The 15,949-nt window shown below is 35.6% G+C and overlaps 1 protein-coding gene across 1 annotated transcript in view; it reads left to right on the top strand.

The window, feature by feature from the left end:
* LOC129746436 (mucin-2) overlaps positions 1–15,949 on the top strand; it is a 114,669-nt gene that overhangs the window by 74,624 nt on the left and 24,096 nt on the right. The window contains exon 2 of the mRNA XM_055740086.1: positions 13,485–13,532. Coding sequence (XP_055596061.1) covers positions 13,499–13,532 — 34 coding nt within the window. The 5' untranslated portion in view covers positions 13,485–13,498. The remainder of the gene's footprint in view (positions 1–13,484; positions 13,533–15,949) is intronic.

Raw genomic sequence — 15,949 nt, 5'->3', positions numbered from 1 at the left:
ATTAGACAAAAAAATGTCCACTAGAGCCGTCAATTTTCGTCTATTTTTCTCTAGCAATCTGAAGTTACTTTCCCACGCAATCCAATTTTAAGTTCAAACTACATTAGGCTCATATGTTTTCAATATCTGAATTTTGCCAAGGATAATTCATATACGAGAAATGGCTATGCAACTCAGGGAACAAGTGTCATTGCTTTCCTCCATTGAGTGGGCAATAAAAAGCAATTAGTAGCCACTCACAAACAATAGGGCTTTTGCTACACACACATACAAGAGGTCTGTTGGGCACACATTAGAGGATTTTATATGAGAAAAAAGCAAAATTTCATCAAAATGTTGGTTTTCCCTTAAATGAATCCTCAATTTATCTGAACAACATTCATAAAGTATATGTATTTCGGATCATTTGCTAACAAGAGGAAACGATTCTGTGAGTATTTAATTGGATATCAGTGCGGAACCAAGCCAAACCAAAATAAAAAAAAAAAAAACAAGCCAACCATCAATGTAAAGCACATTAAACGGTTCCCCCAGATCTTTTGCCCACGTATTGGGGTCTATCATATAAAATTTAGAACCAGGATGATGAAATTAAGACTTTTCGTCACGAAACTGATTTAGAAACTTTAGCAAGATTTGTCCTGCTTCCACTAAAAACGCTCGCTTCCTTCATTTTCGTTAAAGAACCTCACCCAAAATTATAAAAAAAATCACAAACAAGTCAAAAATGTTCTAGCTTTTGAAAAATGTGTCGTTCATAAGAAACTTTTCAATAGTTTTCATAAATTCTTCAAAAAATATCATTCCTTCGTCGATTTGTATTCATTTCACATGGGGCTGTCACATTTGTTTGCCCAACGGCTTACTAATACTAATGCACTATGCAAAAGCCTTGATTGATGAATTTCATTGAGGAAAAGTTAATTCGTTTTCCAAAACCAACCATTTCGATAACAAAAGGTCGAAGAGAAGCGTTTTCTTACTTAAATATTGCATTTAGAAAACAAACAAGATTTCGAAACTGTCCACGTGGACATCCGAGGAGGGGGTTAGGGTAGGCTTGCCAGATACTTTAAGAAAAAAGTAGGACATTTCACGAAAAAAGCGAGATACAGCCAAAAAAAAGTGGGGCATTTGAGAAACTCTTTAAAAAAGCTTAATTGTATAGTAGACTGAGTCGATTTGGGGTCATTTTTGAATTCCTCGAACCCTGGGGTCTAAAAAGCTTCGTCGTGGTCCAAAACTCATCCATGATTTTTTGCAGAATTTTTAAGTAACGTTCACATGAGTAAATTTGAACTTTTAAGTTTGTATGGGAAAATGGAATATTTTGTACTGAAAAATCAACATCGTTTTTGTTTCTTCTGTAAAACCAAGCCAGCTAATGGTTTTTGTGCCAATTTATAAAATTCTTTTAAGAAATTTTCCGCTGAACAACTTTGTCGAAGACCGTAACTTCGTATCTTATTAGGCAAAAAAGTTATTAGCAGTTTAATAGGGGTATGTCTTTTCGCATTGATAAACATCAAATTCAATTGACATCACTGCAGGGCGCCTAACGAGGTATTGCATGACTACTTTTCATGCAATACTTCGCGAGGCTCCTCTCACATTCCTCTTACTTCGTGGGATCAATTATCATCACTGTTATTCAAATTTTACCACACTATGGGGTCCTCTAATCTAATCTAATCGATTTACCATTTGAACTTTTGTCGAAAAGTTGATTTCCAGCTAGTTTTTGGGTCCCCAACTGGATAAATGTTAACTGGTTTGGTTGGTTTCTTCAATAAAAATTAAACAAAATTCGTTCAAGAATTGTTATTTATTTAAGATAATAGGGACTTTTACCTTTATAATTAATGTTGGAATGCAGAAAATTATTGTTGCTTCCTCACGGTCATCTTCTTCGAGTTCTTCCGAGGAACCTTGGCCGCTGAATCCTCTTGCATTGCGTTGACATTCACATCCTTCTCCTTCGATTGATCCGGTAAGGTCCCGCTTTTCCGGAATGATTTGTGGGAAGTTCCGGAATGTCGGCCAATCTGTAACAAAAGCAAAGTATTATGACGAGAACCAGCACTATTAAAGAAATCTAAGAAAACATTTACCGTCCTGTTCCGATTTTCACATATTGGGCACAAAGCAAAACTTGTTCCTGAATGACAAAACAGCTTAACCTCTATAAACGAGTTCGGCAAATTGTTACTTTTTTCAAGATGAACTGTACCGTTTTGTTTAGCTCAATCCAGGTCAACTTCACCTCGCTACGAGGTAAGTTTTACCTTTTTTGGTTCACCTTTTTTATAAGTGGATTGTACCTTTTTATTCAGCTTAATTCAGGTAAACTTTACCTCGCTGTGAGGTGAGTTTCACCTCAAAAAGGTAGAAGTTACCTTTTTGGCTTTCACGAGCGTTCACCTTTTTATCTCGGTAAATTTTACCTTTTTATTATTTTCCGTCTACATTCAATATTGGAAACGTTTTGTAAAAATAAATTTCGGTTATAAGATGTATTAAGCAAAGTTTACGAAACTCAAAGGATCGATTTCAGTTCAAATTTTTTTTCTATTTAGCAATTTTAAGATTTTTCTTGAAATAAAACCATGTAGGAAATCAATTTGATAGTGTACATCTAATTAAAGTGAATAATGTTGATTTTAAATAAGTATTCAAAGAAAACTGCATCTAAAAATTATCTTCTGCACATTTTAAATTTCAATATTTTAATCTTCACACCCTAGATTAGCTAGAAAGATAAACTTTTCGAAACATATTTTGAAATTTGCTCAACTTAGACTTTTAAAGTTTGTTTCTTGAAATTCTCTTTATGGGTAGATAATTCTTTCTTTTACATGTGTATAAAATCAGAAATCTGAGTCCGTTTAACATATTCTAAGGCAAAGCAAGCAGAACTTCATTTTGATCATCCAAAATTATCCATTCATACAATACTAAAGACTGCCCAATCAATATTACGCACACCAATCTTTCAAATAAACAAATTAAAAAATAAATCAGAGACACTTTTCTTTTTTCAAAAACGCTTAAATTCACCTACATCTTTATATGATTTGCGTAACCAAAAAAGTCAACGTTTGGTTACGCAGCGGCTTACCAAGTACAGATAACAACACGAGCATTAGCGTGACGTTAAAATACTTATGTGTATTATTGCAAATGTTTTTAAAATACAAATGACGATTTTAAACACTATACAACTAAAGTAAGTTCAATGGCATTTTCATATCATTGAATACTTATATACCATAACATAAACCATGAAAAATGTCATGGACAGGGACGTTCTACACAGAAAAAGTATTTCCTGTAAAATTACACAAATGTCCTGTAACAAAAAGGAGCAGGACATTTACCGTAATTTTACAGGTCGAAAACATGATTACGTGACATTTAATTTTTAGTGTACAACTTTTTTACAGGACATTTGCTGTAATAATAAATGAATCTTCGTTTACTTTCAAGGAAAACAATTTAAAATTACAGGTTTTGTTAATTGGTGATTTATTTTGAAGGTTGCAGTTTTCAGTGACACATAATAGTCAAAAAAAATTTCTGTGTACACTTTTGAAAGAAAATTAAAGTCCTGGAAATGGTTTCGCAATTATTTCTCAAAAAGCGCGATAAAATCGAAATTACAACCGTGATAAAATCGAGCGTTAATTTGGCGAGTATTGATAAAATCGAACAGTGATAAAATAGAAAAACTACTGTATTTTAAAAACCATTTGACAGATTGTCACCAAATTTTGAACACGTACCCATTACATTACAAAATTACAAAAGATATTCACAAAAAAAGTGTTTCATTTTTTTTCGAATACACTCCTTAGCTATTGAATAGGAGTATGTATGTCTTTTGGCATTGAAAACCAATCAACTAAACTGACATCACTGCTGGTGCCTCCTGGAATATAGCTTGAAAAGTAGCAATGCAAGGCGCAAACATTTTCCTAAATCAGTTATTAAAACATAGGCAACAAAAATGTTATTCACTTGAATAATGCAAACGACTCGAGGGCATTTGGTGCAGTTCAAGAAAAAAACACTCAATCCCCATACGCTTTGTGTTAATATAAATAAAAATTCGAATTTTTTTTTGGAAACTTAAATGCGTGATTTTCGAAAAAAAAAGCCTTATTTAGGATCTTTCTGAAAGCTTTTTAGTCGCTTCCTTTTTATAAGTCGATAGTCCGGATCCTTTTTTAGCTTCATGCACGGCCGTAGACGATATTCCCAACTTATGTGCTACATCTCGAATGGAGAGGTCGGGGTTGTGCTTGAAAGCGCTAGCCACTCTTCTGTTCCTTTCGATTTTCCCGAGATCCCGGCTTCCTAGTCGTCGACAAACGTTCCCCGAACACTTTTATTAATTTGGTGATGGTTGATTTCGCCACATTCAACAATTTTGCTATTTCCGCGTTCGTGTAGTTTGGATTTTCACGAGGCATGTACGAAGTTTTTAATTCGTAGCTTCTCTTGCTTGGACGCTATTTTGATAATTGAAGATGTAATGCCAAAATTCAAAGCATCAGGAAGCATCATTCTACACACAATAACAAACACATACCTACAAAATTGGGAATGTTCAGTTTTTTTATATGAATTATAAGAAAAATATACAGCAAATTTAAGTTGACCATTTTTTTAATCGAACAAACTTTATGACTCATACAAGAATTGAATATAAAGAACTGATGTTCAATCAATCATTTTCAATTTTTGGCATCAAAATTAAGAAATCATAATTTATGTGTAAGGCTTGTTATATAGCTCAGTCTGTTGTCTTCTGAGCCGATGTCCGTGAGTTCGAGTCCAAGAGTAAACATCGAATACAGTTGTACCGGATAAGTTTTTCGATAACGATCCGCCAACTGCAACGTTGATAAAGTCGCGAATCCCATAAAGATGATAAAACGACTATAATCGAAACATTTATGTGCAAGTGCAAAAGAGGGAAAAAGCATGTCATAGTTTGTAAGGATTTAATTTTTAGTATGTTAAGATATGATTTAAAATTTTCAGTAGGTAAAAATGCAAAAAGCTTTCGAATGATACAGAAAGGTGATCATTCTGTACCGGCGAAAAGCTTCTGTGGGTGGCATCTGGCATCTCCCTAAGCGCCGTCTGCCCGAGCGCAAGGTTGATTCAAGTGGTTTTTCTTTCGTACCTACTCATATATCCAAATTAGTAAATAGGAAGTAACTCAAAACAGCCTCCCGCACCGCCTCTATTTGTTATGCGATTAAACAAGTGATTATTCTTCCTTCGGCGCTTTTCCAGTCCATTGTTCAAACATCTGCATTAACCTTTCTTTCGGATTCGAAGAGAGGTTTATTTTGTTAAGCCATTTTATACGGACTAAGTATTGAATGGAACGAGCTATGGGAGAAAAATGAAATCAACCAAGAAAATGCCGAAGCCTTAGCGTAAATATGTAAAGCGGTGGGTAAACTCGCCGCAAAAAGGTCAATCGAATGGTAACCTAATGATTTGGAAATTATCTAACAGTACGCTGCAATTTTCCGCCAATGGAGCTATTTATGCTGTCTTCAAGTTGCCAAGATTAATGGATTGTTGATGGCTATTGATACATGATATTAAACACCGATGGAACTCACAGAATGAAAACCTGACGAGACTTTTTGTTGGAACGGGAAAATATGATTATTTGTAATAGGTACGTTCGTCAATTTTTAGCAAATTTTTAAACTAATTTTTGTTTGACTTCAGGATCTGAAGTTTAGTGTGATGATTCCGAAATTTTGTCTGCGTAAACAGTGTTTATGAGTTCACATATATCTGCGTTGTGGTTTTCGCAGTGTTCGGCATCGCTAACTGAAAAAATAGCGTCGCTAATTAGATCGCTAACTTATTCAAAGTTAGCGATCGCTAATAAAATACGCTAAATGTGCCGAAAAAGTTATCGCTTTAAGCTTAAAGCGCTAATCGCTAATCGCTAACTGTTGAACAACATAAAGGCCGGAACAAATATCGAATTCTCGATTTTTCCAACTCCTCAAGGGGGAATAAATAATGTTTCAAGTATTTCATTTAAAATTAGATAAATTGATCGAATTTTCATACAATTATATGAGCAAAACAAAAACTGTCAAAGATGAGAATTTCAACAACTCTCTGTGTTCTACTATTACAGCAAAAGAACAGAATGTAGAAAGATGGGAGATATCTCTTTTTTTATTTAAATTTAGGTTAAAAATTTACCCAATTTATCTGCTTTGTGCAAAGTAGATAGTATGCAATTTCGTTGCAAACAATCTTTTGTGCAATTCATTTCTTTTTGTTGTTTTTTGAATTATTTTACATTCTCATAATTTAAAATCTTCAAACTGTTCTCCCCTTTTTCAAACTTGCAGGAGCATTGTCAAACGTAAACATATATACAATTTCTATTTGAACTGAAAACGAATGCTACAATGGTTATGTTATCTTATTTTTATATGAACTGATCTGTAAAATTTCTTAAAAATTGTATTGTGAAAAGTAAATATCTTAACCATTTGAAGACAAATGTTGATGAATGGATGTTAAAAATAGTTTTGTATTGTTTAGTACCTTTTCTTGTTATCTTTTTCTGTTGCGAAAAAAAGTGCTAGAAAAGAGAGAAATGACACTAATTACATCTTTTCTCTAACTCGAGTACCCAATCCTCCAACTAGTCTAATTAAGCAATCAGGCTGATGCCCAATGTCACCTTAACTTGATTAATGACAAAAAGTTTATTTTGTCACTTATAATTCGGGAAGTTGATACAAATAAATGAGAGTTAGCGATCTTCAATTAGCGGAACCAAAAAAATAGCGGAACTTTTTAATTCGCTAGATCACTCAAAACTTAGCGGCAAAATTAATCCGCTAACGAAAAGTTAGCGGACTAACTAGCGAATAGCGGATTAGCGCTTTTGTGCCGAACACTGGGTTTTCGAATTGAATGTGATTTCTGAAAAACTGATTCTATAAGCGAAATGAATTGAAGCATATCGTCTAAACACGAATTTAGAACGGCATCGATTTAACATAGTATACTTTCAGATGCTTTCTTGTAGTAAAAACTAACTGATTTCCCTATTTACGTTCACTGATGCATCTCAACTTTTAAGTTCAAGTGAACCGAAATAATGCTCTAAACTCCTGCTTTCAACTCAACTTGAAAACTTCTTTTATGTATTACAGCATTATTTTGTATTCGGTTTCATTTGTTTTAATATTCTCTTAAAAAATAAAATTTTAACTTTTCATTACAATTAGTATGATCACAAGCTACGCAAAAGTTGTCTTGAGATTTAAAAAAGTATTTAAAAATTAAACTTAACGTACTTTGCGTCAAAACATTTTGATTTTTCTTGTGAGTCATAAACTAAGTTTAAACTCCCCCCATTTATTCGTTGCGAACAACCAATTTAAATTCTGTATGTTATCGAGTTGTTTGAGCATGATAGCATCGAGCATATTTGCATACATTTGTAAGAACTTCAATGCATTGTTCATCTCTGAAGTAGGTGACCCTCGAAGAAAACTCTCAACTACTTGCTGTTTGATTTCTGCCACTCTGCCAGGGTGGGCTAGCCGATAATTGCACAAATTGAAAAAGGCACTTTATTTAAATTAAAGACATTTGAACAGAAGTTTTCAATAAAAATTTATAGCCACTAAATATTTTAAAATCAAATTTCAATAACAAAATAACCTTTTATGATAATTATTTCAAAAAAGTCCAGCTACCTTAAGTGTGAAATTATTAGCTTTTATTAAGCTTAGTACGAGGGCTTTTATCTGAGCAGTAGTGAATAGCTGGCCTATACCTGAGAGAATGCGATTGACACATCATGCCGTTTTTTGCGGAAAACGGTTATGAATTTTTGCATTGTGTTCATGCATGATTTCATAACTGATCTTACTGCTCTTCAGATGATTTGGAAATGTCTGAAGTGTGGAGGGAAAACTTTGTAGAACCTGACGGCTACATGAGCTTTGGATGTTGGTACAGTTTTTTGGATAAGCGTACGTAGTTCTTGTTGGTATAGTCTTTTTTTTATTTGAGAGGTTTTCAGCCACAGGCTGCTTCGGCTCTAGGTAAAGTATTTTAATTTATAAAATAAAACAGACATATTTGAATGTGTGGATCAAAATATTGTAATTACAGATATATTACATTGAAATTAAACAACCAACAACAACTCTGTTTATGATTTTCGTAATAACTTTCAAGAGTTTAAATTTTACGTGACAAATTATGTACCGCAGTGCTTTGTTCAAGTTAACTTTTAATTTGCAATCAATAAAAGTTTTTTTTATGCAGTGGTTTACAAGATAAAGCCTTTTTACGACGATGCTTCACGTCAGGTGACTTTTGAGCGTTTTCAAAAGCGTTCTTTACGGCATCGAAGATTTCTGCTTTGTTTAGCGACAGAATTTAACGAAATTTTGTGAAAATGTTCTGCATAAATTGACAAAAAAAAATTGGTTGACCACTTGTAGTTTTGGGTTTTCAATTTAATTGCGTTTTTTCAAATTTAGTTTAAATTTACCCATGAAAACGTTACTTAAAAATTCTGCAAAAGATCATGAATGAGTTTTGAACCAAAAAGAAAATGACCCAGAATTGACGCAGTCTAATAACCCATGTAGTGACAAAATTTTTAATCATTCATCAAAAAGTACATTTATACAATTCAGTGTTGGAAACTGAACATTTCAACACTGAAAATAGTATCGAAAAGTGCTACTTTATAGCACTGAATTTAGTACCTTCCACGACCTACTTGATCCCAAATTTTCAGTCGTTGGCGTGCCGCTAAAAGGATCGAACAGATCAGCTTAAACGATGGTTGCGCGAGCGACTACCAGAGAGAGAATTTCATTTCCGATTTTTTTTTTACAGCCTTGTCGTTTGTGACTGCGGCGGCGTTAATAAATTCCTTTGAGGAAAAGCAAACACGCCTCGTTAGTCTATTTTATATTTTGTTTCAGATGATTTGTATAGGAAGTAAAAGAATCATGCAACTTACCTTTAGTATCTCAATCTCCTTGCTATACTCGCACTCCAATAACTTTCCTTACCACGTGAGCTGTTGAAAATTGTAAATTAGGTTCGAATTTAAATGTCTAGCTCTTTCAGTTACCTGGCGAATTGGTATTGAAGCTATATAGATCCTGATTGGTCTTCCTGGCACTGTCTGTAGCTGTTGTATCTAAACATTTTAAACAAATTTAACATTAATTGAGATTAATTTAATGATTTTCATTTTACCTACGCTTTTGCACAACTAACACTTGCTTTCCTCACAGACTTATGAATCCAAAAACTATCAGATTGCTATGATCACTTCAAATCCTGCAGACTTATGAATTCAAAAACTATCAGATTGCTGTGATCAGTTTAATCATACAGACTTATCTAACGGCAAGAAACAAGATATATAGGTACTACGGAAGGTGCTTGACTCCATAGGTTGTGACAGATGGACTGAGCACTTCGAACAACTCTTTCGAGTCATGAATTGCGATGGCCAACAAGAATCCCAGCTAGAAGCGCCAACAGTAAGTCGCATAAATGGCGTCAACTCGGAAGCGCCTTCGCTGGCTGAAATAAAAGCGGCAATCAAAGACATGAAATCCAACAAAGCACCTGGGATGGATTGCATCCCTGCTGAAATGCTGAAAGCCGACCCTGTCTTGTCAGCACAAATGTTGCACCGTCTTTTCGCTGAAATCTGGGATACTGCAACATTCCAGGCCGACTGGATGCAGGGTATCCTTGTAAAGGTCCTGGAGAAAGGAGACCTGACAGAGTGCGATAACTGACGAGGCATAACGTTGATATGTACAACCCTCAAAGTACTCTGCAAAGTGGTCCTGAACAGGATCCAGGAGAAAATCGAAGCTACACTACGACGGTAACAAGCTGGATTCCGATCCGGAAGATCATGTGTGGACCATATCACAACGCTACGAATAATACTGGAACAAATCAACGAATTTCAGGACTCTCTTCTGCTGGTGTTCGTTGATTTCGGAAAAAGCATTCGACCGACTTAACCATGAAAACATCTGGGCGGCTCTAAGGCGACGAGGAGTCCCAGAGAAACTAGTCCATCTCATCGAACACAGTACGAGGATTTTAGTGCAGGGTCCTGCACGACGGTGTCTTGTCTGATCCAATCCCGGTAACTGCTGGAGTGAGACAAGGATGTATCTTATCACCGCTACTCTTTATCATCGCAATGGATGATATTTTGACTGGATCGATTGACTGTATAGACCGAACCGAGGATTGGAATCCTTCAACAATGGAGCAACTAAACGACCTTGACCTGGCTGACGATATTGTTTTGCTCGCCCAAACACAACCAGATATGCAAAGACGACCTCACCGAAAGCTCCAAGGCAGCAGGTCTCAAAGCCAATGTCGGAAAGACCAAGTCGATGGAAATCAACACAGGAAATCCCTCCATTTTCATGGTAGCTGGGCAACAAGTTGAGAAAGTGGAGTGCTTCCAGTACCATGGTAGCCAGATAACGCCTGATGGTGGTACCAAGAAAGACATCGAAACCCGGATCAGAAAAGCCCGATTTGCGTTTGAAAGTCACCGAAACATCTGGCGCTCTCGCCAGATCTCTCTACGAACTGAGATCCGAATCTTCAACTTAAACGTCAAATCCGTATTGCTGTACAGGTGCGAAACTTGGTACACATATGCGGTGACGACGCGAAAACTCCAAGTTTTTGTGAATCGATGCCTGCCGAACACCATCAAATGTCCTATTTCTAAAAGTTTTATTCAAAAAAAAATCTGCGCGCAAGTGGTGTAACATTTTGCAAATACTGTCAAAAATGTCCACAAAGTTCCATGCAAAGCACATTAAAGTGTGTATTTGCTAGTTGTTTTTTTTTTTTAATAAAATGATTTCCAAGACTCTGCTCCTGCCTGTGAAAAAAAACCAATTTCAAAACATAAACTATGATTTTCGCTGTTTTTCAAAGCTTAAAAAAGTATTCTTATATGTACATTTCGCAACCTACGATCTTAACTAACCGATTATAATTTATATTCAATCTCATGATGGTTTTATTTCGTTTTCGTTAGATTTTGCCAGCAGAATTCTAGTAAAAACAAAAATAATCAAGTTTCGATAATTTTTAAACAGCTGAATCCACCAAATCGGCCTCAGTTTCTTTCAAAAGAGAATTATTGGGCCAAAAAGTAGCGGAAATTAAAGGAGAAGGATGCAGCCACCCAAAATACAAAATTGACGAAGTATAAATGGGAAAAACTGATCAATATCATGACTGAAAAAAGGGTGCGCCACCCGATGGGAGATACCCAGAATAATGTAAAAAAATTTCTTACAAAAAAACGATGGATATTTTTTTCAAAATTTTTCATGAATTATCATAAGATCAACTACCTATATTTTCTTTATAAAAAGTATTGCGATCAAACGAATAGTTTTTTAGATACACGCATTCGTAACTGTCCCATTTCTAAATGAACTAAGCTTTATGCAACAAGCTGCAAGAACTGATTTGAAATCACTTGTTAATTTTCTTTCAATTTTACAACCAGGGATTTTATTTTTAAATTACCTTTTGCATTTGCTATCTCTTCGCTAATCATCAGGAAAAAAAATCAATGTCATCAGAAACGGTTTCCAAACTATGAATATGCGCATTCCTATTACCGTAAAACGGGGTAACTTTATTCAACGGGGTAACTTTGGCCAACAATAAATTTTTCCACATTACCATCAATAACTCAGTCTATAGTCTATGAATTTTCGAAAACTGTTTTCTACGTTTGAAAGCCTGTTAATTGAGTATCAAATAGGTAAAATTTGGTGTGCATTCGAAATTATTTTCTGTTAGTAAAAATGTAATTTCAAAATCTTTAAATATCTGTTTTTTCCAAAGCTGGCAATCAAACAGCTCTCCTGATGAAACCAAAAAGCATTTAGAAGCAAACGGGTTGTTGAATGTGAAAGAACAACTTTTTTCTTTGTATATGTATAGTTTTAGTGCTACTTTTATAGTCATTTAGTCATAAGTTTTTTATATTTAAAAAATAAGGACATTTTCCAAGAGTAAGCTCGTATTGGACAAATGGATAGAAATCTTATCAAATGGTTAACTTTGAAGAAAAAATTAAAGTTGAAATAATAGGAGGACCTAGGGGAATGTGTGAAGGTAAAATCGCATTTGTATTTTGAAGCTAAAACTATTAAGAAATTACTATAATTTTTGCCCCTAAATGTATGCAGCATCATTGTTCGTTTTTCGATTATAAATGTTTTTAAAAGAAAACGTTGAAAAGCAAGGTTAAATGGATAAACCAGCATTTGGGTTTTTGTATTCTTTATGATCAAGAAAACTCGTCAAAACCGTCAAAATAGAGACTGATCAATGTCACCCCAAAGCGTTAAATTCTGAACAGAGAAAAAATCGATTTTTCAATCAAATTTAAAACAGGTCAATCAATTTCTGCAACCATATTTCACGTTCATAGGAGTCCAGTACTGGTTTTAAAAATATGAAACATGCCACATTCACCTTAACAGAAGAAATAATCGAAAAATATTGAAAAAAAAGTGATCAATATTACCCCGGATTACGGTACCTTATTCCGTTTAACTTATTGCTGAAAGGTGTACAACGGAAGGCAATAAGATTTCAGAAGCAAATGCAAAAATGGCTCGATTTGGAAAACCCAAACGATCAGGGTTAAAGTGCACTCACCACGTTCTATAGTCTGAGAAACGAATGCTTGAGATCTGATCTGATCCGAACCACAAAGTCGTCTTGGCTGTGTCGGTCCGGAATAATTCTATCAAAACCAGTGCGAGAGTTGAGCAGCTCTTCATGACCCTGCGGCGGGCAGTCACAAAAAAGAACTATGGGAAAATAATTTGCAGTTGCCTGCCGACGAAGCCTGGCAATTTCAATTGGTCTTTTATGCCCCTGCATATTGATGAACGTTTGGAGAGGTCAACAAATCATAAGATAATTGTCTCTAATTAGGTAGAAAAGTATTCGACGTTCCATCGGCAGTGCAATAAATTTTTGAAATTGCGAAAAATTAATAAGCTATCTGAAATTTGAGCATGCAGTGGGAAAATAGGTAAAAGTACTGATCAGCATATTGATTGTCTCTGTGGCGTATTTCAAATTAGCCAATCAAGTTCGATGAACCTTTTCTCAGTCTAGGGAGAATTACGTGTTTTTCTGTGCGTTAGGATATTGAACGTTTTTTTTCATATTTGGGTTCTATTTTCGAAACTAATCATCTGTATGATAATTCTAGGGTCTATGGGAAACCTGTGTGGACTTGTTAAATATACATTTATCTGAATGGATACTGAAAATGCTCAACTTCCGTGGTAACCAGTTCAAAAGAATAAAAAATGTTTTGATCAAGATGTAACTAACTTTTCTTTTTCTTTTTTCAGATTTCCAATCAAAGATGCATGTTTGGAGTCCAACCATACTGCAAACATGTAAGTAAACAGTTATTCTGTTCAATTTTTATTTCAAATTCGAAATTACCTACCGCATACATACATAATGAACGGAGAAGTGCAATCGCCTAAGCTGCTAAGCTTGATAAACTTCAGTGCCCCATCGAGAAATCTACGATCTAATTCGTTACTCGCAAGTCAAATTCACCGAACTTCGTAGGCTTCAATGAGCCACTAAGTGCAATGATGCGTATGTTCCTGGATACTGAACATCTATACCAGTTTGGAGAACCTTCTAGTCGTTTTGTTCGTCGTATACGCCAATCCAGATTTTTTAATTCAGTTTGACCGTGTTTTTACTATTCATTTAAACTTTTATGTTCGATGAATTAATAATAATAATAATAATAATAATATGGTTGCCCCTTATGCTTACCCCCAACACTGACAACTTCTACGGGTTGCAACAGCCTGCTTGATTTGATTTGATTTGTTTATTTTCATCAACAGATCACATATTGATCTAAATTATAGGTTAAAAATTAAAGACAAACTACAATTACACGGAATTTACCCTATACCACTATACTTAAAGCACTAAGGATTCTTCTTCGGAATAATTCACTCACTACATTTATTATCACATTTCATCTGACTGAATAGTCTACATGAAAGATTAATTCTAAGTTTAACGGGAACATTACAAATATAATTCACTAAAATGTATAATTTTCTATCGAGACAATCAGATTTCTAAGTTGTGGCGAATTTCTTATTCTAGATCTAAAACAGTTAGTTGTAATGTCAAATTCGTAAAGTTCAAAAAACCAGTTGAAGATCCGACTCATGCTTCTTATTGGTTCATGTTGTCCGTAATTAGTTCGTCGGAAGTCGATTTGAAGGAAATCTCGTTGCCTTAATGTTCTTGCCGGAACGTTGATATTAAAGGAGCTGAGTAATTCCGGGCAGTCGATAGTGCCTGTGAAGATCTTGTTTACAAGTAAAGCTCGTGCTGTGACTCTTCTCTCCAAAAGAGTGTCTAGACCAAGCAGTCTGCAACGTTCGCTGTAGTCAGTGAGCTCCTGGGGCTGGTTCCACGGCAGGAATCTGAGTGCGTATTTCACAAATCTCGATTGAACAGCTTCAAGTCTTTTGGACCAAACCATCGTATAAGGGGACCAAACTTCCGAGGCATACTCTAGTAATGAGCGCACTAGGGAACAGTATAAAGATCGAAGGCAGTAAGGGTCTCGAAACTCTTTCGATACTCTTTTGAGGAATCCGAGGTTGCGATTTGCTCTGGAGATTATATGAGAATAATGGTCGCGAAAGGTCAATTTCGAGTCTAGAAGCACTCCGAGGTCCTTAAAAGCAACCACTCTATCGATTTGTGTGTTACAAATATGATAAGGAAACTGTATTGGATCGACTCTTCGGCTGAACGATATAATAGCGCATTTGTTAACACTAACGCAGAGACAGTTTGTTTCACACCATTTGATGAATTTATCGATGAGAGTTTGTAAAGTGAAACAGTCAACATCAGATCTGATTTTAGCGAAAACTTTAAGATCATCTGCGTAAGACATCCTGCATTCTTGTGGGAGCAGCAAGTGTACATCATTGAAAAAAATTGAGAACAACAGGGGACCTAGGTTGCTGCCTTGGGGGACTCCAGAAAAGTTGGTGAATTCGCTGGACTCACAGCTGCCTAATTTAACGGTCATTTTCCTGTCTGTTAGGTAGGATTTTAGCCATTGAACTAATTCGCTTGAGAATCCCAGTCGTTGTAGCTTGGCTAGTAGAAGTTGATGGTTAACTCTATCAAAGGCGGCTTTCAGATCTGTATATATTGTGTCGATCTGAAACCCATCCTCAATTGCTTTCAGACAGGTCGAAGTAAACAGCAGAAGATTCGTAGTTGTCGAGCGTCCTGGGTAGAATCCGTGTTGGTCTAATGATATGTATGCTTTGACATTTGTGAGAATTGTCGTTGATATCAGTATTTCCATGAGCTTAGAACATGCACAGAGTGAGGTAACGCCTCTGTAGTTCCGAACGTCCTGTTTGTCTCCTTTTTTAAATGCGGGAAACATTGTCGAATTTTTCCATCGTGAAGGAAACGTAGATGTCTGCAGCGAACGGTTGAAAAGAATCGTCAATGGTTTACAGAGAGCATGGGCGCAGTTTTTTAGCACTATTGTGGGTATACCATCTGGCCCTGGGCAAGTGGACGGTTTCAGTTTCGTGATCGCTATTCGAACTTCCTCTTCGGTGTATGTAGGAACGGAAATGTGGAATGAATCAGCAGGGAGATTTTCGAGTGCTTTCTGGATATCTGAATCATGAATTAGATCGTTCGAAAAGACGCAAGAGAAATGCTCCCCGAAAAGCTCGCAATGTTCGCTGGCGTTGTTGCTGTTTTTGTTCCCGAGGTACATCGTTAAGGGAAGGCC

Source organism: Uranotaenia lowii, chromosome 2, assembly GCF_029784155.1.
Source record: "Uranotaenia lowii strain MFRU-FL chromosome 2, ASM2978415v1, whole genome shotgun sequence".
NCBI lineage: Eukaryota > Metazoa > Arthropoda > Insecta > Diptera > Culicidae > Uranotaenia > Uranotaenia lowii.
Note: the sequence above shows the minus strand (reverse complement) of the source record. Positions and strands in the feature narration are given on the sequence as shown.